General features: G+C 39.7%; 1 protein-coding gene across 3 annotated transcripts in view; it reads left to right on the top strand.

Annotated features, from left to right (window-relative positions):
• The window catches only part of NNT (nicotinamide nucleotide transhydrogenase), a 106,678-nt gene that overhangs the window by 7,407 nt on the left and 75,414 nt on the right, over positions 1 to 23,857 (top strand). For 2 of the 3 annotated variants that reach the window (XM_055086547.1, XM_055086546.1), the window contains exons 1-6: positions 1,483 to 1,501; positions 3,833 to 4,036; positions 8,945 to 9,174; positions 11,639 to 11,856; positions 15,970 to 16,057; positions 20,657 to 20,745. In XM_055086547.1, coding sequence (XP_054942522.1) covers positions 3,886 to 4,036; positions 8,945 to 9,174; positions 11,639 to 11,856; positions 15,970 to 16,057; positions 20,657 to 20,745 — 776 coding nt within the window. In that variant the 5' untranslated portion in view covers positions 1,483 to 1,501; positions 3,833 to 3,885. Of the gene's footprint in view, positions 1 to 1,482; positions 1,502 to 3,832; positions 4,037 to 8,944; positions 9,175 to 11,638; positions 11,857 to 15,969; positions 16,058 to 20,656; positions 20,746 to 23,857 lie in introns of those variants that run through there. The other variant, XM_028492893.2, reaches the window with a different exon arrangement.

Below are 23,857 nucleotides of genomic sequence, written 5' to 3' on the forward strand. Positions count from 1 at the left end.
TTGTAGACAGCATATATATGGGTCTTGTTTTTGTATCCATTCAGCAAGCCTGTGTCTTTTGGTTGGAGCATTTAATCCATTCACGTTTAAGGTAATTATCGATATGTGTGTTCCTATGACCATTTTCTTAATTGTTTGGGTTTGTTTTTGTAGGTCCTGTCCTTTTCTTGTGTTTCCCACTTAGAGAAGTTCCTTTAGCATTTGTTGTAGAGCTGGTTTGGTGGTGCTGAATCCTCTTAGCTTTTGCTTGCCTGTAAAGCTTTTGATTTCTCCATGGAATCTGAGTGAGATCCTTGCCGGGTAGAATAATCTTAGTTGTAGGTTCTTCCCTTTCATCACTTGAAGTATATCATGCCACTCCCTTCTGGCTTGTAGAGTTTCTGCTGAGAAATCAGCTGTTAACCTTATGGGAGTTCCCTTGTATGTTATTTGTCATTTTTCCCTTCCTGCTTTTAATAATTTTTCTTTGTCTTTAATTTTTGCCAATTTGATTACTACATGTCTCGGCGTGTTTCTCCTTGGGTTTATCCTGTGTGGGACTCTCTTCGCTTCCTGGACTTGGGTGGCTATTACCTTTCCCATGTTAGGGAAGTTTTTGACTATAATCTCTTCAGATATTTTCTCTGCTCCTTTCTCTCTCTCTTCTCCTTCTGGGACCCCTATAATGTGAATGTTGTTGTGTTTAATGTTGTCCCAGAGTTCTCTTAGGCTGTCTTCATTTCTTTTCATTCTTTTTTCTTTATTCTGTTCTGCAGCAGTGAATTCCACCATTCTGTCTTCCAGGTCACTTATCCGTTCTTCTCCCTCAGTTATTCTGCTATTGACTCCTTCTAGTGTAGTTTTCATTTCATTTATTGTATTGTTCGTCTCTGTTTGTTTGTTCTTTAATTCTTCTAGGTCTTTGTTAAACATTTCTTGCATCTTCTTGATCTTTGCCTCCATTTTTTTTCCGAGGTCCTGGATCATCTTCGGTGTCATTATTCTGAATTCTTTTTCTGGAAGGTTGCCTATCTCCACTTCATTTAGTTGTTTTTCTGGGGTTTTATCTTGTTCCTTCATCTGGTCCATTGCCTTCTACCTTTTCATCTTGTCTGTCTTTCTGTGCATGTGGTTTTTGTTCCACAGGCTTCAGGATTGTAGTTCTTCTTGTTTCTGCTGTCTGCCCTCTGGTGGATGAGGCTATCTAAGAGGCTTATGCAAGTTTCCTGATGGGAGGGACTGGTGATGGGTAGAGCTGACTGTTGCTCTGGTAGGTGGAGCTCAGTAAAAGTTTAATCTGCTTGACTGCTGATGGGTGGGGCTGGGTTCCCTCCCTGTTGCTTGTTTGGCCTGATGCAACCCAACACTGGAGCGTACCTGGGCTCTTTTGTGGGGTAATGGCGGATGCTAGGAGGGCTCATGCCAAGGAGTACTTCCCAGAACTTCTGCTCCCAGTGTCCTTGTTACCACGGTGAGCCACAGCCACGCCCCACCTCTGCAGGAGACCCTCCAACACTAGCAGGTAGGTCTGGTTCAGTCTTCCCTGGGTTCACTGCTCCTTCCCCTGGGTCCCTATGCGCACACTACTTTGCGTGTGCCCTCCAAGAGTGGAGTCTCTGTTTCCCCCTGTTCTGTCAAAGTCCTGCAGTCAAATCCTGCTGGCCTTCAAAGTCTGATTCTCCAGGAATTCCTCCTCCTGTTGCCGGACCCTCAGGTTGGGCAGCCTGACGTGGGGCTCAGAACCTTCATTCCAGTGGGTGGACTTCTATGGTATAAGTGTTCTCCAGTCTGTGAGTCACCCACTTAGCAGTTATGGGACTTGATTTTACTGTGATTGCGCACGTTGTACCGTCTCATTGTGGCTTTTCTTTTGTCTTTGGATGTGGGGTATCTTTTTTGGTGAGTTCCAGTGTTTTCCTGTTGATGATTGTCCAGCAGCTGGTTGTGATTCTGGTGTTCTCGCAAGAGGGAGTGAGAGCATGTCCTACTCCACCATCTTGGTTCCCAAATCCAAGGATTATATTTTATATATATTTGTATCTTCCTCAGTTCTTGGCATAGATTCAGTGAATGTTTCCAATGGGTGGCTGAATTCTAAACTTAATTTGCTCTCTGTTCTTGGCCATGAATAACCCTAGAAGTGACCTATGGATGAATGAGGAAGGTATTTATTGACTCAGGAATGCTTTAGGTCTGTGATGAAATGACATATAGGGAAATGCTGTGAAAATATAAAAACTTCTCTTTGAATGCAAAGAATTATTCACAGTTTTGATTGCGTGCCTGAACACATCTTGCATGCTCCCTCTTCCTTAGCTTTTTTCATAGTATTCTCTCCTTCTCAACTGCCTTTCCCTTCCTTTTCTTAGCCTTGTAGGAGGACATGATCTCCTTTGATGCCTGGAAGTTTGGATTTGTGTTACTCTGCTTTCCGTGCCCTCAGTACATGTTTGTTGAATTAAAGGCATCTTAAGAGTAAGCCCTACCTGGATCGAGCACTTCTGTTCCCGTTGTTGCTTTCTGGTGTTTGTAGGAAGTTGCTTCAGGTAGTTGTGGCAGTAGTTATGACATAAAGAATGAGTTAGACCCTTCTTCCTCTGGAGGCTGGAAGTATGTTTATGGAGTCTGCTGGGTTTGGGTGTTGGACCCCAGGAGGGCCTGCATGATGGGGCAGAGCCTAAAGGCATAGTTAGTGGAGTTAGCTGAGGTTGACTGATGGAGTTCCAGATCCTCTACTTCTTCCCATTTTTTTTTTTTTTTTTTCTTTGTGGTATGCGGGCCTCCCTCTGCTGTGGCCTCTCCCGTCGTGGAGCACAGGCTCCGGACGCGCAGGCTCAGCGGCCATGGCTCACGGGCCCAGCCGCTCCGCGGCATGTGGGATCCTCCCAGACCGGGGCGCGAACCCGGTTCCCCTGCATCGGCAGGCGGACGCGCAACCACCACGCCACCAGGGAAGCCCACTTCTTCCCATTTTTGAAGGAAAGAGAGCATTGGGAGTCAGGGGGATGGTGGGAGTGCCTTCCATGTACCTCTGGGGATCTGCCACGGAGGGTGGTGGAGGTAGCCACTGAAGCCTCAGAAACAGCAAAGGTCAATGATACTTCACCTAGCTCAGTTAGAGCTGGCAAAAACTGGCCACTTGTGGGAACCACTGAGAGAATTCCTAGTTATGCCCACATCTGCAAGCACAAACCTATGTGATAAGGTTAACCATGGAATTTTTCTTTCTTTTTAAAAATTGGAGTCATATTCCATGCATGTTTAATTTTCTTGAGATGTACACCTAACAAACATGAATCTCTCATTCACGCAGTCAATCTGGGTTTGGGGGGGTATCTCACAGGATGAATATCCTGCTGCACTGAAAAGTATGCGGGTGTTTTCTGTATAGCGCGGTGGCTAAACAAGTACTACTGTATTGTACAGTATTTTAGACAATCTAAGGGAAATTATCGGTAATTTTGATTTTATGCAATTTTTGCTGGACAAGCTGACTTAGACAGTAACTTTCATGTAAGATGTGACTGGACTTTATAGCATTTTTTTTTAACTTTCCAGCTACATTAAGGATCAATTAGACTTATGTGACCTAGGCTTGGAATTGAATAGTGAGTTTATAACTACAATTTAAGTGGGAAAACGGATTCCAGGTTTTAAATACCTGAATTGGAAACAAACTTTTGAAGCATCTTCTGTAAGTAAAGGACTTGGCAAATAAATTCATTGTAGATGCCCACATTTAACTGTTATTTTCCAAGCTCTTTGAATTAGCTTTTTTTTTTAATGTTTTTGATGTACAAAAGGCAAAGTATGTTTTTCTCAGCACATAAATGTTTCGTTTTCTTTCCTTTAGTGATTTACCTTCAAGGAAATTGGGGATTCAGAAAGTTGGGAGCTCCTGTGAACATGGCGAACCTACTGAAAACAGTGGTGACTGGCTGTTCCTGCCCTTTCCGTAGCAATTTGGGGTCCTGTAAGGTGCTACCTAGGAAGAAGGATTTTTTACGAACATTTCATACTCATCAGGCGCTGTGGTGTAAAGCCCCTGTAAAACCAGGTAAAGTCTCACTTCACATCATAGGAGCCAATAGATCTCCTGATGATAGATAAAATAAGGCATGCAGTTTTACAGCCCTGTGTTTGCCAGTGATCATTTTGAGTAAAAAACGAAATGAGTGCTTTCTTATATTTTCCATGTATGGAAGTTCCTAACTGTCAGTGCTAACAGAAAAGAAAATATAATAGAAAAAAAATGTCAAATCAGTTGAGTTGTACCCAGGAAACTATTGCTCATAGTATCCATTTCTCCTAGCAGCTCTTCCTCTTTCCTGGTCGGTGTTGGGGAATTGTACATATATGGCTCAGCTATGCTCAGGAATTAGGAACTAGGTGTACTAATTGATCTGCATTAATGTTTCTTGATTTAGTAAATGGCAACTTCAGCTCAGTTGCTCAGGTCAGAAACCTTGGAGACATTCCAGATCTGCATAATAGGTATAGGTCAGCTCTACCTTTTATCTAGAATCTCTCCTCTTTTCACCATCACCACTGTTATCATCCTGGTCCAAGCCACTATCATCTGTCACCTGGATTATTGCATTAGTCTTATAAGTGGTCTCTGTGCTTTCTACTTCTGTCCCCGACAACAGTCTGTTCTGTACATGACAATGAGAATAATCTTTTTAAAATGAAAAATCATGTCACTCTTCTATTCAAAATTTGCAACTAGCTTCCTAGGTCACACAGAGTAAGAGCTGAAGTCTTCTAGTGGCCTACAAGGCCTTCCTTGCTAGGACCCCCACTTGCTTCTGTTCTGGGGTGCAAGCCAGAAGGAGGAGAGTGTCAAAGGGGAACCTTCTAAGCTGAGTCAGATCCCTTTAAGCATCTTGCCCAGAGACCCTCCTAGCACTCTGTCTACACCTCACTGGCCAGAACTCAGACAGGTGGCAATATGTAGCTCTAAGGGAGACTTGGCCATTTAGTTTTTTATTCTACATGGCAGCATACTCAAATAAAAATAGCTTTCTGTTATTTTTAGGGGAGGAACAGCGTGGTTATTTGAGAGAAACCAGAAGTCTTTGCCATATAGAATAATTCCCTTTTTTGTTTGTAGGACTATTTGTGCATTAAGGACACCTAAACTGCTCTGTTTTTTGAGTTCTTATGTCTGCCTTTTGTAGACTTCATAGCTCTTTTCTTGTTCTCTCATGACAAGTCACTATTGGCAGGGTACCTGCCTCTGAGAGCCCTCAGCCTTATCTTCAGATTTTTTTAAAGTGTTCTGAAAAGTCAGATTATCCAGTGTGATAAAATTGTATATAAAGTAGAAGCCAATAACTACATTAAGCACATGGGAATTGTCCTTGTGAGTGAAAGCATGGACTTCAAGATCTCTATATCAACTATGCATAAGACTTTTTTTGTTTGTTTAATTTCTGGTTCTTGACTCTTTCCTAGATAATTATTTTTTACCTCTAAAAGATGAGGGTCCTATTTATTCCTTAATATAACCACACTTTCATTACCACATTGAAAAGCATGAAAAGTAATTTCAGTCAGTATTCATATTTTCTCAATTTTTTCTTTCCTTTTCTTTTTTTTTTTTTTTTTTTTTTAACAGTTGCCTTGTTCAAATGGTGATCCAAACAGGGTCCATGTGTTGTATTTGCTTGCTTGTCTCTTAGGTCTCTTTTGATCTGTATGTTCCTCTCCTCTGTTTTCTTTTTAATTTATTTGTTGAAGAATTTAGTTGTCCTGTAGAATTTCTCACATTCTATCTAGGTTTAGCTTATTGAATTCCCTTGGTATTATTTAACCCGTTTCTCTGTCCCTTGTATTTTCGGTAACATTTAGCTAGAGCTAGAGGCTTGATCAGACTCAGGTTTGCTTTTTTTGGCAAGTGTACTTCATTGGTGATGCTGTGTACTATCTGTTGCAGCACATCAGGAAGATTAATCTGAGTTTAGATGCTGTCAGTGGGATCCATCTATTGTGAAGTTCCCATCAGTTTTTCACTCGAAGGCTGTAGCAGTCATTTGATTGATGATCATTAAGTAAATCTGTGATTTTATCAGGGGCTTTAAAATGGTGATATTCTATCATTTTTATCTTCATTTATTAGCTAGAATTTTTCTTTTAAAAAATTCTTTCCCTGTATTATGTCATCCCTTGGTATCCATGGGGAATTGGTTTCAGGACTTCCCGTGGATACCAAAATCTGCGGATGCTCAAGTACCTTATATAAAATGGTGTAGTATTTGCACATAACCTACACACATCCTCCTGTACACTTTATTTATTTATTTATTTATTTATTTATTTTGCAGTATGCGGGCCTCTCACTGCTGTGGCCTCTCCCATCGCGGAGCACAGGCTCCGGACGCGCAGGCTCAGCGGCCACGGCTCACGGGCCCAGCTGCTCCGCGGCATGTGGGATCTTCCCGGACTGGGGCACGAACCTGTATCCCCTGCATCGGCAGGCGGACTCTTCCCCTGCATCGGCAGGCGGGCTCTCAACCACTGTGCCACCAGGGAAGCCCCTCTTTTTTTTTTTTTTCCTGTATACCTTAAATCATCTTAGGTTACTCATAATGCCTAATACAATCAAGTTTTGCTTTTCAGAACTTTCTGGAATTTTTTTTTTCTTTTTAATATTTTTGATCTGTGGTTGGTTGAATCCGTGGATACGGAGGGCCAACTATTTAGTTACTCTAAGATTGTACTGGAAGGGTGGGTAGATGTTTGATTATTTTCCATTATTTACTAGTTTTGCTAATCAGCTGGTTTTCTTATGTATACATTTTCTACTTCTGCTGTAACAGATGATCACAAACTTACTGGCTTCATATAACAGAAATTTATTATTTTACACTTATGGAGGCCAAAGTCTGAAATGGTTCTCACTTCCAGAGGCTCTAGCGGAGAATCTGTTCCCTTGCCTTTTCCAGCTTCTGGGGACTGCCTGCATTCCTTGGCTCATGGTCTCTTCCTCTGCCTGCCAATCCAGCAGGATAGCATCTTCAAATTATTCTTTGACTCTGACTCTTCTGCTCCCTTCTTCCACATTTAAGGACCCATGTGATTACATTGGGCCCACCCAAATAATCCATGATATTCTCCCTGTTTCAAGGTCAGCTGATTAATAACCTTAATTCCATCTGCTACCTTAATTCTCCTTTGCCATGTATTGGATTCTGAGGATTAGGACATGGATATATTTGGGAGACCATGATTCTGCCTACCACACCTTACTTTCTCCAGAGTTGACCAATGAAGCTTTTAGAAAATATTTATTTTTTGAATTTTGAAATATTTATTATTATCCTGAACTCATGGACTTTAACATCTTTAGATGTATTTTACTACATTGCAATTAATTATCTTTTTGATGCTCAAATTGGCTCATATTTGGCCAGCAGAAGCCCTTTGAGGTTGGATCCTAAATCCTTTTGATATGACTTCATTTGTCTTTGGTAGCTTCCTTGGCTTATATGTAGGACCTAGATAATTTGAGGTTGTCAGATAAGTGAACTCCAGATAAGTTTATGTAATTTAATTTTGCACATTAATTCAAGATATTTGCCAGCGTTCAATTATTTTCCTCCCTCTCTTTTAAGTAGAGGGCAAGACTCAGCATATGTTTGCCTTTGGCTTACTATCAATTATTACTGCTTAAACAGTGTGGGATCTAAGACTGTATGTCCAGATATAGCTATTTTAGGTTGATTTAGTCTCTCTAAGGTCTCAATAAATTACTCTGTAGAGATAATTTGATTTATTTTTTAATTATATATATTCAGAGTTTAGATTGCTAGAGTGGGTTTTCTAAACTTTAGTAAAACTTATATAGAAGCAGACGCTCTTCATTAAAAAAAAATCTGTTTGTGTCCATATATTGAGTAAAACAACAGAAGAAACTAGTCTACTTTAGCTAAGTCTGGTCAGAACCATATATAAATAATTTAACTCTTGTGTTATACAGGTTCTTTTGTGTTGCAGGCAACACAATCACATCAGGTTATATTTTGTGATGAGGGTTTATTTTTATTTTATGGATTCTTGGGAAGTATGGGAGCGCAGGAAACCCTTCATCTACTTCTTGGAAAAGTGGGATGTTATTCTGGATTTCATAGCCATGACTCCTCTGCATGTCCACTACTATTCTTTCTACTACTGTGGCTGCTGACCTCCCTTTGATTATCTCATGGCTGTGTTTATGAATAGCTGCTGCACCATTCTACTCTCTTTGTCCTTTTCGGTGGGTCTTGCATCCAAACTCCCTTTGAGAGAACCTGATTGGGTTGGATAGTCATTGGCCAACATGGAGTGTCCTTGGGCAAAGTTCCTGTATAAGTCATCTCATGGGCTGCTGGTTTTCCTTAGGTCTGGCCTGTAGACTGTTATCTCTGACCCAGCTGCCCACCCCTGGTCTAATCAGTTGTGGCCAAGAATGGAAGGTCTTAAGATACAACACTTGGAAATCTATGAGGAATCGCCTGTGGCCAAATTGCCAAGAAAAGGACTTTGGGTGTGGCAGGCCATCAAAGTGTCTAGTGTAGGATTGTTTTTCAAAATAGTTAATTACTTCTGTCTTCCTTAAAGGTAAAGATCAGGAGACCATAAACCTGAGAGGGTTAGTTAGATGAGTGGGGTTAGCCTGTTGAGTGGCCTTTCAACGTATTTTTCCCCAAGAATAAACTAAGCTAGTTATAGGCCTTGAAGAGAGCCATTTGGTTAAATAAAATATTTAGGATTTTCAGGAGAGTGGGTATAAAAATTTCCAGTCATCTTATCAAAAAAAGTCAAAAAATTATGAGTATGAATCAGGAACATCATTTTGAACAGCAACCTGTATGTGCAGTATATTTTGAACAGACTGCCCATTTCTGTTTTCTGAACTGTATTATTAAAACACTGACTTTTGGTGTTGTTATTTACCAAATTTTTTTTTTTGTCTTTGTTGTAGGAATTCCCTATAAGCAACTGACTGTTGGGGTCCCCAAAGAGATTTTCCAAAATGAGAAGCGAGTGGCATTGTCTCCTGCTGGCGTTCAGGCCTTGGTCAAGCAGGGTTTTAATATTGTTGTGGAATCGGGTGCTGGAGAAGCTTCCAAGTTCTCAGATGATCACTACAGAGCAGCAGGTGCCCAGATCCAAGGGGCGAAGGAAGTGCTGGCTTCTGATTTGGTGGTCAAAGTAATTATTCCTTTCCCCCTTCCATTTATGGCATGCTGACTTTTCTAAATCTTCTTGTAGAAAGATTAAATTATCTCTTCTATGCTTATAGTTTTTCATACTTTCAAATGATGCTGTGTTTCTCAAAGAAATGGTTGCATGTTGTAAATATTCTTCATGTTCCAGTAGAACTTTTATCAGGCAATGTGACCTATATTTAACCATGAGAAAAGAAGAAGTGATCTTTCTTTTTACATTTGCTATGCGGAAATTCCCTTTATTGCCTAGGGAAAATTTGCAGTACATGGTTCCTATATGTCCACAGTACCCTCAGGTGAGTGTTTAACTGCTTCTAGAATGGAAAGGAGGCATGGAACTCTTCCTGGGACCGAATGTAGAATGATCTTCTGATACCTTGAAGGAACAGTGATTTAACTGACGTAGGTACTATTTCTAGAGAGGGAGGACTATTCTGGAAAAAGCAATGTTGGGCTTAGAGCAGCCTTACCTGCTTTAATAAAAGGTCCTAAGGTAATGTGTAATAGAGGTCTACATGCTAAGGAGCTCTACAAATAAAATCTTAAGTAAAAAATCATGTAGAGTAAAGAGAGACTGTATCTGAACATTAACTTAAATCCTAAGCCTTCTGTAACCAAGGCAAGTAAGGAAGTATGGATTAAATAAGCATGATTATCTGGTTAAAATAAGCTTCTTACTTTTTCAGGATAGACCCACTTTTTTTCTACATTAATTTCTAAGGGGAAATCAATCATATAGTTTTTTTTTTACATACAGTCCACTGAATAACTTGATAGGGTCTTAAATCGTGCTTTTTGCAGAGACACAAAACTTTTCTTCTATAGAAAATTAATAACAATATGATATGGAGATAAATAGTAATTCAGCTTAAGTTTTTAAGTGTTTAGGTATACTGATACTTGGTAATGTATCTTGGTATAATAAAAGAGCTTAGAGAAAATAGAAAAATGAGTATAATCCATTCTAATGTATGTTCTAGGGACCAAAACCTTTTGAGATGTTCCACAAAAAAGGATTAGTAGGGTGCACATAAGTTTTAGAAATGCTCTGTGTTCCTTTTAGGGATTCACAATGTGTATGAGCATGTTAAATGCACTGAGAAATTCTATAATATAAAAACTTAAGTAACCTTATAGTTGTACTAATAAACTACTTGATCTTAGGGTCTCTTTTTTGAGTCAAGTCTGTTAAATGCACTGAGAAATTCTATAATATAAAAACTTAAGTAACCTTATAGTTGTACTAATAAACTACTTGATCTTAGGGTCTCTTTTTTGAGTCAAGTCTGTTAATATCCTGAGGAACTAGAGACCCAAAAAGCACCTTCAGGGAAACGTTCTAGTGGCTTAACTCACTCAGATGTCAACAGTCTCAGCTGAGCATTTGATAGGGGCCAGGAGAATTAATTCAAATTTGTCCTCTAATTTTTATTAAATCTATATTATAGATTCTCACTGAGGAAAAATAGACCTTGTCAGAGAGTCTTAATTAAAGTCCAGAACCTAAAATCACATGCATCACCAGATCAACAACTGAAATGGGAATAACAGATAAAGGTGTCTCATAGGTAAATTGAGATGAAATGCTGTGAAATGACAGTATTGACCCAGTGTTTGTGTTTCTGTTTCCTTTTAAAACATAAGTCTCAGAGCTGTTTTTTTTTTTTCTGTGCTTACTAGCCTAAAAGCACTACTGCTGCAAATTGGGAGCTGATGAAATGATATACTTTAAGATTGATTTTAAACAGGGATGTGAAACACATTTTAAAACACCTTTTTAAATGGAATTTTAAAAAATTTGGCTTGAAAAAGTGGACGTTTGGAACTTTCAAGCATGTGCAGTGTGTGTTCATTGACTGATACGTAACAGAATATATTGTAGCTTTTTGCTTAAACCCAATTCAGTAAGGCTACTAGTTTGAGTTGTGTTCATCTATAAATATTCTTCTGGAATTTTAAGGTGACATAAATTGATACATTTTACCATGGATATTTTAGTTTATGTTGTTCTTTACTTCTCACCACTCCAAATGTTTGTGCTTGCCAAAATTAACAAGAGTTGAATCTTTGAACACACAACAAAAACTTCCTGCCTGTTTATTCTAATATGTCTTAATTTTACCAGAGTAATAGATTTTGGGAGAACAGGTTTGTTGTAGAACCTACATATTTTTTTACTGCTCTACCTGTCATTATCAAACCTGTCCCAACACTATTTCCAGGTATGTGTGCTCCTTACTCAGACCAGGTCATAGGTTCAGTGAGATGATAGGTGGCATAGATCTTTGTGTGCTTTATTTTGTTTAGGAATTGAGTCAGAAATTTATTGCTGAGAGATTACTTCTGGAGTGTTATTTCAGTCATGGCATATTATTTTAATTGTTTTGTTTACTTAAAAATATTATAAAGGCATTTACATTTTTAATCGGTGATGACTTTTTTCTTAGGTGCGAGCCCCTATGCTTAACCCAACGTTAGGTGTTCATGAAGCTGACCTTTTAAAAACATCGGGAACACTGATTAGTTTTATTTACCCAACCCAAAATCCAGACTTGCTAAATAAACTTTCCAAAAGGAAAACTACCGTTCTGGCGATGGACCAGGTTCCAAGAGTCACAATTGCTCAGGGATACGATGCGCTAAGCTCCATGGCCAACATTGCTGGGTAGGTTGATTCTTTTCTATTCCAGCTGAACAAAAGCACAATGGTACTATAGAAACACTCTCACTGTAGCTCTTCTCTCTTACAGTGATTTTACTTGTAATGATTGTTGGAGATTGCAGCCTTCTGAGAGTGCACTTAAATTATTTTTAAGACTTGTATTGTTTCACAGTCATCAGTGGGAAATGGCTCTTCACTTTGCATGCTATTGTACCCTACTTTTTAATCTTCATGGGGAGAAGGGAAGTAGTATTTCCTTCCACCAAAGGAAATGACTTTTTTTTTTAATGAAATGCAATATCTTAATATCTGTTTTCATGAAACACTGTATGGTAAGTAAACCATAGTGTTAGTAATTTCTAATTATCCAAAAACCTTAATATAGTAAACTCATATTTTACTGAAGTCGATAGCAAGGGTAGTGATAACAGTTTAGAACAAATGATTTAAAATTCACGTAGATTTAGTACTGTTTTTTAGACTGTTAGTCATAAAGGATGAGAAAGGGAAAGGGTGCAATGTAGAAAGTCTTATTTTTAGTTTACTAATTATAAGGCTTCTGAGTCTATGCTAAGAAACTATGCTTCTGACTTCTGAATACATAATGTCCCAAATTTTGTTCTTTGGAATTTATCTGTACTTTAACAGGGATACACTGTATTTCATGTGTGTGTGTATATATATGTGTATATTTATGTATATTATTAGGTTGAAATTACTGTTTTCTTCCTCAGTTTTATTACAGTATGACTGACATAGAACATTGTGTAAGTTTAAGGTGTAAACAATGATTTGCTATATATATATATTGTGAAATTATTACCACAGTAAGTTTAGTTAACATAAATTGCTGTGGTCATAGGGTCAAAAATGGTTGGATATTAGCAGTTTCATATGGTTCAATCTAATATATACATATTGGTAGATTTACCATTTTAATTAGGTTTTACATAGGTAAATTCATAAAATATTTAACGAATAGGGAAAATGCGTGCACTTGAGGAAGTTTCGTCTGGTGTCAAAACCCATATTGATAACTGAAGGCTAACTATGGCCAAGATGGCAATAGACTTCATTCGCCCACCAGCACTAATGCATTCCCCATTGATTTCCTGGACCACTGTGTATAAAAGAATTCCAAGGCCCAATCAGCTCAGAGGAATGTGTCTCTGACTGAGTAACCATGCCTGCCACCGGGAAGGGATAGGAATAACTATGTGAGTACAGTGTATTGCTGACTCTGCCTGCAGAGTGGGAAAAATCTGGAAGTCAAATGATGCTTATGAAATCAGCTCATCTAAGAAGCCTGTTGAATTAGATTTTAAGCATGAAAACTATTAGTAGTGACAACTTGCTAATAGGAATGAGGCACCAACAAATGAAAATGTTTAAAAAATAAAACGGCGCATGAAAAAAGACTAACCTGAATAGACTCTTAAAGCTGACACATGAACTGAAAGTTTTCTTAGGTTTCATATCTTAGATGTAGCATATCAAATGTGCCACAGATTCTACTTTGAGTTTCAACTTGTTCACATTTGATATAAATGAGATGCAGTAAACAAAAATGACAAGTTAACACATTTTGTTGTCCTTATGTAATATAGCAAATGGTTGGTTTGAAGATATTTCTTGTGATGTGAATTAATACTAAGGGACAAAATAAACTTTTGTCATTTATTTAGTTTCTGGAAGAGTTATGCAATGTGGGACTTAAAATTTTATGCAGGAATATACAACGTAAAGTTTTAAGGGTGCTGTTGATTTTTGTCATGTGAAATGCACATGTGTGAAAGGTTATCCCAACCAGTAGCTCTAGATCAGTGGTTTTCTGCTGCAGAATCTTTTGAGCAAATGAAATATGAAGCAGTATAAACAAATCCAATAAGAACAGAGTGGTCTTCATTGAATTGAGGGGTGGAAGGGTGTCTAGAAACATTCTCTCTCTGTTCTCCATCCCAGCCACAATGGCCCCAGAGTTGGCTGAAATTTGAACTTTTGGGGATCCAGGGACACAGTTTAAAGAATCACTGTCTTACGTCCTGAGCTGGTATATGCAAAAGGCGTAGTCTGAGATGAATCACCTAGTATACTTGCCCATACAATGTGTGATAAATCATCATCTAACTCACACACACAGCTGTATTACCGTGAAGACACGCCCCTTTTTGTTCACTGATGTTCATTCCGAGCCTTTTTGCTTTCATCAAAAAAAGGCCCACTATTATAGCCTTTTCCCACTATCAACGTTTTCTTGTACATTTCCTGTGCAATTAGTCTCGTTTTTGTTTTTTTCCAGTATAACAACTGAATCTTTTTTTTGTTTGTTTTTTTTTTTTTTTTTTTTTTTTGGTACACGGACCTCTCACTGTTGTGGCCTCTCCCGCTGCGGGGCACAGGCCTTGTTCACTGATGTTCATTCCGAGCCTTTTTGCTTTCATCAAAAAAAGGCCCACTATTATAGCCTTTTCCCACTATCAACGTTTTCTTGTACATTTCCTGTGCAATTAGTCTCGTTTTTGTTTTTTTCCAGTATAACAACTGAATCTTTTTTTTGTTTGTTTTTTTTTTTTTTTTTTTTTTTTGGTACACGGACCTCTCACTGTTGTGGCCTCTCCCGCTGCGGAGCACAGGCTCCGGACGCGCAGGCTCAGCAGCCATGGCTCACGGGCCCAGCCGCTCCGCGGCATGTGGGATCTTCCCAGACCGGGGCACGAACCCGCGTCCCCTGCATCGGCAGGCGGACTCTCAACCACTGCGCCACCAGGGAAGCCCACAACTGAATCTTTTAAAACGTTAATTCCAAAATTAATTCCTTATAGTGGCCTTTGAATCTTTATCATGTTTGCTCTCTGAAAATTTCTATCACTTGGATTCAAAACTAACAAATAATGTAATCATTAAAATATTTTTCTGCTCTAATATGATTTAACTTAAAGTAATAGTGGTAACTGTTCCATGCTTTTGCATTAATTATTATATCAAGTATTATTTTACAAAAATATGCCCAGGGAAAGGTTTTTTTTTGTCAACTAGCAGGTGGATCTTATCATTATAATATTTGCATTATGATATTAATCTTTGTATCATAATGTTAAGGTAGAGTGTGTGTTACTGAGAGTGTGCAAAAGTGCCTTTTAAGTATAAAATAATATGAGAATGAAATTAATGTAATAAGAAATGAAATTAGTGTAATAAAAATATCCTATTAAAGAAATGGTGGTTTAAATTACTAGTTTTTGATACATAGAGCATTTCTTTAGCTAAAAACGTATTTGCCAAGCACTTATTGTAACAGGTGTTATGATAAGGGCTTTATCTGCATTATCTCATTTAGTCCTCACAACACTAAGAGACTCTTTTTGTTCCCATTTTAGAGGTGAGAAAACCAAGGATTAGAGAACTAAAGAAATTTGCCCAAGGTCACAAAGCTAGTTAGTGATCGAACTTGGACTTGAACTGAGGTCACTCTGTCTCAAAATCCCATGGTTTCAACCATTAGAGATCAAGGGAAGTGTTTTTTGTTGTGAGGTTGGAATTTTATTATGTACAAGCATATAGCCAATCTGATTTTTTTTAATTGGAAAGATTTTTTTCCTCTATTTATAAAGACTACACAGTCAATGAGGAAAATTTGGACAATAAAGTAAAACAGAAAGTTTGAAGTATCTGTAGTCCCAGCTGCCAAAGAAAACCATTGTTAGCATTTTCTTGTCTTCCCTTCTTTTTTTTTAATCCCAGCTGAGCTTCTGTAGTGCTCATTACAAAGAGGTCAGAGGGCGTCGCAGGTAAGAGTGTGCCTCTGTAGGCAACATGCCAGGGTCAGGCGTCTGGCTCTGCCATTTACTAGCTGAGAGACCTCAGTCAAGTCTCTTCACCTCTGTGTGTCTGCTTCCTCACCTATAAAATGAAGGTAATAGTTATACTTATCCATAGGATTGTTGTGAAGATTAGGAGTAAGCATATATATAAAGCACTTAGAACTGTTTTTGACAGATAGTAGTCACTATAAACATGTTAGCTATTATTCTTATTCTTTAAGAATTTCTCCTATATAAACTTAAGTTCTTTAATTTTATAGAATTATTTATCCATTTATTTTTCTATTTTCTTAAGTTACAAGGCTGTTGTACTAGCAGCAAATCATTTTGGACGTTTTTTTACTGGTCAGATCACAGCTGCTGGAAAAGTTCCTCCAGCTAAGGTAGGTAAAACTTTAATATTTCTTCATACTATGAATTAGGCAAGGGCATTATAGTTTTTAAATAGTTATTTAAAAATTTTTTGTTTGCAAATGATGACGTTCGTGTCATATACAACTATATGGCAGAGCCTCAAATCTACTTAAGGTTACTTGAAAACAATGAATTTTGACATTTCTGGAAGTTCAATTTTTTTTTTCTGTTTTTCACTTTCTAACTTGAATTCTTAAAGGGATTTTGGATGACTTGTTTATTAGTAATCGTTTAAAAAGGCTCATGATACATTCAGCAAATTCTCAACTTCCCAACGATTGTGACACATTGGCTCAGGAAAGACTTGGTTTTCTCACTTTTTGCCAAATTTGGGGTCTAGAGGACAGGAAATAGTAGGTGGTATAATCGGTGTTTGGCAGGGGGAAAGGGTGCAGTTTCTTTAATCTATATTGAGAGCAGAGAAGAGCAGTTGATGAGAGGTGGTGGTGGCTAGGTGAAAGAATCCATTATGCTGTGACCCTTCGAGGCCACGGACCCTAAGTAATAGTGTAAGCCTTTCAGCAAAGTACAGGAAACAGGACCTTAAACGTTGTCATCTATCTGCAGAGTATACTCTGTAGGGTACGGGTTTACTTGGTGCTTCCTGCTCTTAATTACTTTGTTATATCAACCCAGAGCTCTCACACAAAATATATCTCCTAGAAAAAATGAAAAAAAGACAGTAGCAGCTTTGAGAAATCTAGTTATACATGGCTTTAAAAACAGACCAGGTGAAGGCGGTGGCACGTGGTTCAAGTGGAGGCCAGAATACTTAACAAGAGAGTATAAGCAAACAACACAGAGGTGTGATACGTAAAGTGATTACATCTGACTTCTTTCTCAGGATCATGAGAAAAGGTCTGGCCCTCATGGTGGCCAGAAGTTGGCTGCTGTTCTTAGACTGGCTGAATGCTTTGATGCACACAAATCCACTACTCAGTTTTGGTTAGAATCTGTCTGGAAGGTGAGGGGAAAGCTGTTAATATAAGGGTTTAAAAAGTGAAACAGAAGACAAGAGGTATAAAGGAAGGAGAATCAGTCAGCTTTTAAAAGGTGGAAAAGTGACGCTCTTTACTGAAAATTTAAATCGCAGCTTAAGGGATTTTAGTTACATGTCAGAAACACTTTCCTGATATTGAAGAATTGGACAATAGATGGACTTATCAAGGTAGATTGCTTAGGGACTTCCCTGGCGGTCCAGTGGTTAAGACTCTGTGCTTCCACTGCAGGGGGCGGTGGGTTCGATCTCTGGTTGGGGAACTAAGATCCTGCATGCTGTGTAGCACAGCCAAAAAAAAAAAAAAAAAGGTAGCTTGCGTAATATTTCATTTGGGTTTCCTTTAAACATGGAGTGTTCTTACATGTCTAGAATGAGCTAAATTCAATCAGTTGATGGCTTTTGATGTGCCAGGCACTGTTCTAGTAGCTGGGGATATGGCATGAACAAGGCAAAAAAATCCCTGCCACAGAAATTTACACATAGTAGGGACCACAGTGAGGAGATAAATAAAACATCAAACACATTTGGGAGATCATTTTAGATATAAAAGAAAGGAACAGCATGATATGGTGGTGAGTCATAGGAGCAAGCTACTGTAGTTAGGGTGATGGGGAAGGCACCTTTGACATTTGATTGGGACCTAAAGGATGGGAAGAAAGAAAGTGGGGTTCAGGATTCTAGGCCAAGGGAATAGTACACATAAAGGTGCTGTGATGGGAAAGAATTCAGTGTTTCTAGGAGAGTAAAGAAGGCCATTGGTCTTCGAGTGTGGTGAGCAAGGTGGAGAGTGATCTGAGATGATGTTGGAAAGGTAGGCCGGGGCTGGATGATGTGGAGCCTTTCGTACAGGTCATGTTACAGAGTTCAGATCCTCTTTTTTTTTTTTTAAATTATTTATTTCTTTATTTATGGCTGTGTTGGGTCTTCATTGCTGTGCGCGGGCTTTTCTCTAGTTGTGGCGAGCGGGGGCTACTCTTCATTGCGGTGCGCAGGCTTCTCATTGTGGTGGCTTCTCTTGTTGCAGAGCACTGGCTCTAGGCACGTGGGCTTCAGTAGTTGTGGCATGTGAGCTCCGTAGTTGTGGCTCGCGGGCTCTAGAGCGCAGGCTCAGTACTTGTGGCGCACGGGCTTAGTTGCTCTGCAGCATGTGGGCTCTTCCCGGACCAGGGCTCGAACCCATGTCCCCTGCACTGGCAGGCGGATTCTTAACCACTGCGCCACCAGGGAAGTCCCAGATCCTCTTGCAGATGAGGGAATGTCTGATTTAGGATTGTTTAGGAAAAACTCCACTCTTGCTCCTGTGTCTCTCCTTAACTTTCCTATAGAACACTTCACTTCGATACTTCCAGTCACCAAATGTGTGGGGATTTTCCCCACACCAAGCAATTCTGTGACACCAGCTGGGTGCCCTACAATTTCACTTAATTCTGAAACTATCTGCGTGGAGATAGCATCAGATCTCACAGGTTAAGGACTCAGGCCCACAGGACTGTCCCCACCCCCCCTTCAGATGCCAGTCAGAAGTCTAGGTTGTCACCTGTGCTTCTGACAGGTTGGCTGTAAGTCAGAGGTTCCCACAACCCGCCTTGGGTTCAGTTAATTTGCTAGAGGTGCTCACAGAACTCAGGAAAACAATTTACTTCCTATTTACCAGTTTATTATGAAGGACTATGATAAAGGATGCAGATGAACATCCTGTTGAGAGAGATGACTAGGGAAAGGTATGTGGGATGGGGTGTGGGGCTTCCATGCCCTCTTTGGACACCATTCCTGGAAACTTCAGAACTTCCTGGAACCCTGTACTTTTGTGATTTTTATGGAGCTTCATAACGTAGGCGTGATGGATCTAATGATCTTTTGTTATTTCTTGATTCAGGATAACTTGGCCCAGTCCTATGACTTTTACTTATTTTAATTTCATTTTTTTTTTCTTTTTAGTGGTGGTGGGGCTTCGGTGTGTGGAGTGGGGATTGGTGCCTTGGAGCCCAGCAGCGTCTTGTTCCCTCTGGTCGCTCTTTGTCCCCTTTCTTGTAGACCCCCCAGAGAAAGCATTCCTATTAAGATCAATTCACATGATCTCTGAGACACTGCCCAGGGGTCACCAGAGCACAGTTCCACTAGCCTAGTCTTCTTAAAGAGGCAGAAGAAGTGGGCGTGATGGGTGGGTGGGAATTTATAAACTTCACTGTTTCTGTGGGTGGCTTTTTTTTTTTTTTTTGACTGTGAAGTATAATAGGTCTTTTCTCTGGAAGGCCCATTCCAGATTACATTGTTCTTTGTTTCTTAGAAGGCGGGGAGACTCTTGTTTCTGAGGAGTTCTATGATTTTCTTGGCTCTGATCCTTCCTTGGTTAGGGAGATTAGTTACATTGCTTTGGATTTCAGGTGCAGTTCATTGAAAGTGGATCAAAATTAGGTGGTTGGTCACGTGCTGTTCCTTTTATGTTATTTATTTATTTATTTATTTATTTAATTTATTTTTGGCTGCGTTGGGTCTTTGTTGCTGCGTGCAGGCTCTCTCTAGTTGCGGTGAGCAGGGGCCACTCTTCATTGCAGTGCGTGAGCTCTCTTGTTGCGGAGCACGGGCTCTAGGCACACGGGCTCAGTCGTTATGGCGCACGGGCTTAGCTGCTCCGTGGCATGCGGGATCTTCCCAGACTAGGACTCTAACCCGTATCCCCTGCATTGGCAGGCGGACTCCCAACCACTGCGCCACCAGGGAAGCCCCTGCTGTTCCTTTTAGAAGCTCAAAATAGGAGTAGGTGTTTCACCAAAGTTGTACCAGTCTTTGAAACTTATTTTGATATTTTATGAACATAGAAAACCTTAAAATTTGAGAGGGGAGAGGGAGCTAGAATACTATAATATATAGTATTAGTAGAAGTAGCTTTGATAGTGTGGGAAAGAACCTGTCAGTCTTTAACATATGTAACACTGATGGTGCTGTATGTAGCTTTTACACTGAGATGCTGAGAGTCACACTAGTTTTAGTGAAGTTTTTGGCCTTTGCCATCAGCGTTAAAAAACTTTTTAAAACAGTGGTGGTCCAGGGGAATTCCTTGGTGGTCCAGTGGTTAAGAATCGGCCTTCCAAAAAAAAAAAAAAAGAATCCACCTTCCAATGCAAGGGACTTGGAGGTTCGATCCCTGGTTGGGGAACTAAGATCCCACATGCCGCGGGGCAGCCAAGACCCTGCGCGGCAACTACTGAGCCTGCGAGCCACATCTAGAGAACCCGCATGCTGCAAATACGGAGCCTGCCCACCACGACTAGAGAGAAGCCCCTGCGCTGCAACAAAGAGCCCGTGCGCCGCAACAAAAGTTTCCACATGCTGCAAGGAAGATCCCGTGTGCTGCAACTAAGAAAGAAAAAACCTGAAAAACAGCGGCGGTCCAGGTACAGAGTAACCTGTCCACACAGTACATTTATTCAGGGCTGATCATCACCACCTGGTGTATTACTGCGTGCTGACTGTGTACCCGGCCCTGAGAGTTACTAGCGGATGATTTTACTTAATCAGTTGATCATGAACTTTATTTAAAACACACGGCTTCTGCCTTCTTTCCTAGATTCTGATAGTCGGTGGCGGTGTGGCAGGGCTGGCCTCTGCAGGTGCAGCAAAGTCGATGGGTGCTATTGTTCGGGGATTTGACACAAGGTGAGGGCTTTACTAGCGATTGCTGTTAAGGTAAAATCGTTTTGTTTTAGGTGGATGTTATGCTTTCCTTTTGCAAATTGAAGTAGCACGCTGAAACTGCTCTGTAAGCTCTTTTCATTTAAAAGTGTATCCATCTGTTCAAAGTTAACTCAAAGAGAAAATGTATTACTTAGTGGAAAAAAAAAATTTAAGGACTCAGGCCCAGTACGGCAGAAATAATTTTAAAAACTTGCAAATGAACTGCTCACACTCAGTCTTGTATTTTCATGTAGATTAGCAGTGGGACTAGAGTTCTCTGTATCCTGACTTTCTAACATGTTGCTCTGCTGTGTTTTATTTCTGCTCAGAACACGTTTAGTCACTAGGTAGGGCATGAACAAAGATGTTTGTGAGTGTGAAGCAGGGGAGTAGTATGGGAGACATCTTGGAGAGCAGACTGGGGTGGGGGGTGAGGGATGTGCTCGGCATCCAACAGACGGAAGCAGGTAAAGCTGATTGGGCAGCAGTAGAGCCGCCAGGTGAAAGTACTCGATTATGTTCATTGCATATTTCTTTAAAGCAGACGTATCAACATTTTCCTGGAATTTCTTTAAAGAGAAGTTCAATTAAAATTGTTCTTCATTTCAGAAGACACGAGATACTAGCTTTTATTACGTGCTTATTGAGTATTGTTATCATTTATGTGTTCCAATACTTTTTTAAGGTTGAAACATGTAGTTAGTTATTATCAGTTGAAGTCAGTAGAGGGAAAATACCATTGCTAATCTTGAATACAGAATGATGAAAAAGAAATGCAACCATTCAAAGTTAAAAAGAATGTGACATTTCAGAGTAAAGACTGTTCCAATAGAATATGGTTTACAGTGCTTACCGGGAGTTTAGAGGGGTGATGTGCTGATAAAATGCTGTCTTGCTGAAATGAGGAAAGGCATTTCTGAAGTAACCAGGATGCAAGCCAGAGATAGCCACAGTTAAGCATGTCATTAGTCCTAGCTTTTAATTTTTAATGTTTGCAGATGTGAAGTTATTGAAGACCCCCCAAATCTGGCAAAAGTAGGTTGTTCAGGTTTTCATTGTAGTGGACAATACTATTAAAGTGGAAGTGTATATGTTTGACTTGGAGATGATGTGAAACTCAGTGTTGGGTTAACTACTAAGAATTTATAAAAGTTATGTTGATGTCTTTGGTTTAGATTATGTAGAGAGTAGACAGCTAGAATATAGCTGTTGCTTAACTTCATTTTTATTTACAGTTTATTAAGATAAGTATACAGTGAAGAAAGATGTGGCTGATCTGATGTAATGCTTTTCTTATAATTATAGCTCATTAGTTAATCTAATCACTATTTTGAGACTGGGGGTTAGTGTCATGTTATAAATGTGAAATCTAAATATATTGGAAAACACACTTGATTATAAATTCTTGTTGGAAAACTGAATGGTATTATTTTCAGTTAAACATCCTAAAAACTTAAGGACAACTCATTGCCTAGCGATATTATATGGGTGTGATTTTCTAAATTCTTTCAGACAATAACTAGGAAATTCCACTCATTGCCTATTGTCTCTATTACAAAGTTTATAAAGTCTTTACTTTCCTTTTTTGGTGTGTATTCCAAAAAGCTTTATTTGCAAAAACAATTGGCCGGTCAAGAGCTTTATTTTTCAGATACCGGTACTAAATGCTTACTCTCTTCCAGGCATTGTGCTCTATGCTTTATTTTATTTGTTCTTTATTGTAAGTATATGAAATAGGAATAAATAACCCTATTTTACATAATGTTAAAAGAAATATAAATCAGTTTAATAACTTATCCAGTTTACTTTTTTCTGATTGTAAAAATGCTTATTCTCCCAATTCAGAAAAATACAAAAAAGTATAAAAAGTGAAAATAAAATACCCTACAACCCTGCTAGAGATAACTATTAACATTTTACTATATATGTTCCCTTTTCTACACATTAATTAAAAATGTAATTTTACTCATAGTACTATTTAACTTACTTTTAAACTTAGCAGTAGGTCATGAAGCTCTTTACTTATCTGCAAATATATTTAATGGCTGCACAAGATTCATTGTATAGAAATACAGTGACTTGGGGCCTCCCTGGTGGTGCAGTGGTTAAGAGTCCTCCTGCCAATGCAGGGGACACGGCTTTGATCCGTGTCCGGGAAGATTCCACATGCTGCGGAGCAACTAAGCCCATGTGCCACAACTACCGAGCCTGCGCTCTAGAGCCCAAGAGCCACAACTACTGAGCCCATGTGCCACAACTACTGAAGCCAGCACGCTCTAGGGCCCGCATGCCGCAACTAGTGAGCCTGCGTGCTGCAACTACTGAGCCCGCACGCCTAGAGCCTGTGCTCCACAACAAGAGAAGCCACTGCAATGAGAAGCCCGTGCACTGCAATGAAGAGTAGCCCCTGCTCACCACAACTAGAGAAAGCCCGCATGCAGCAATGAAGACCCAATGCAGCCAAAAATAAATAAATAAATAAATTTTAAAAATAGTAGACATTTCTAAAACTTTTTAAACCTGTATCCCTTTGGATAACACCAACTCAAATTGGCCTAAACTATAAGAAAATGTGTTATCTCTCCGAAGTGAAAATCCATGGAAAGGACTCCCTTTTCACACTAGAGGCAGCCGCTGATTGGTGCCATCCAGGACCAGGTTCCTTCTGTCTCTCCTCTCTGCTGTCCTCAGCTCTGGCTGATTCCCCCTGTGGTCACAAATTGACCTTCGCAGGCAATCTGGGTTACAAGCTTCCTTGTTCAAGTCAGCAGAAACGGAGAGAAGCTCTTGTTCATCCATGCCTTACCTTTTCTGCCCTGCCTTCTGTATCCTACCTTTGTGTCTGCTCCCCGACCATGACAGTTGCCAGGGGACTGATGGGCTCAGTCCACTGTTTCCCAAACTTCCGTTATGGCAAGAATTACCTACAGGTCTTGCTAAAAATAGAGCTCCTGGTCCCTCTGCTGGAGATTGTAATTCAGTGGGTCTCAGAAGGGGCCTGGGAATTTGAATTATTTATTTATTTATTAATTTTTGCGGTACGCAGGCCTCTCACTGTTGTGGCCTCTCCCGTTGCGGAGCACAGGCTCCGGAC

Source organism: Physeter macrocephalus, chromosome 8, assembly GCF_002837175.3.
Source record: "Physeter macrocephalus isolate SW-GA chromosome 8, ASM283717v5, whole genome shotgun sequence".
NCBI lineage: Eukaryota > Metazoa > Chordata > Mammalia > Artiodactyla > Physeteridae > Physeter > Physeter macrocephalus.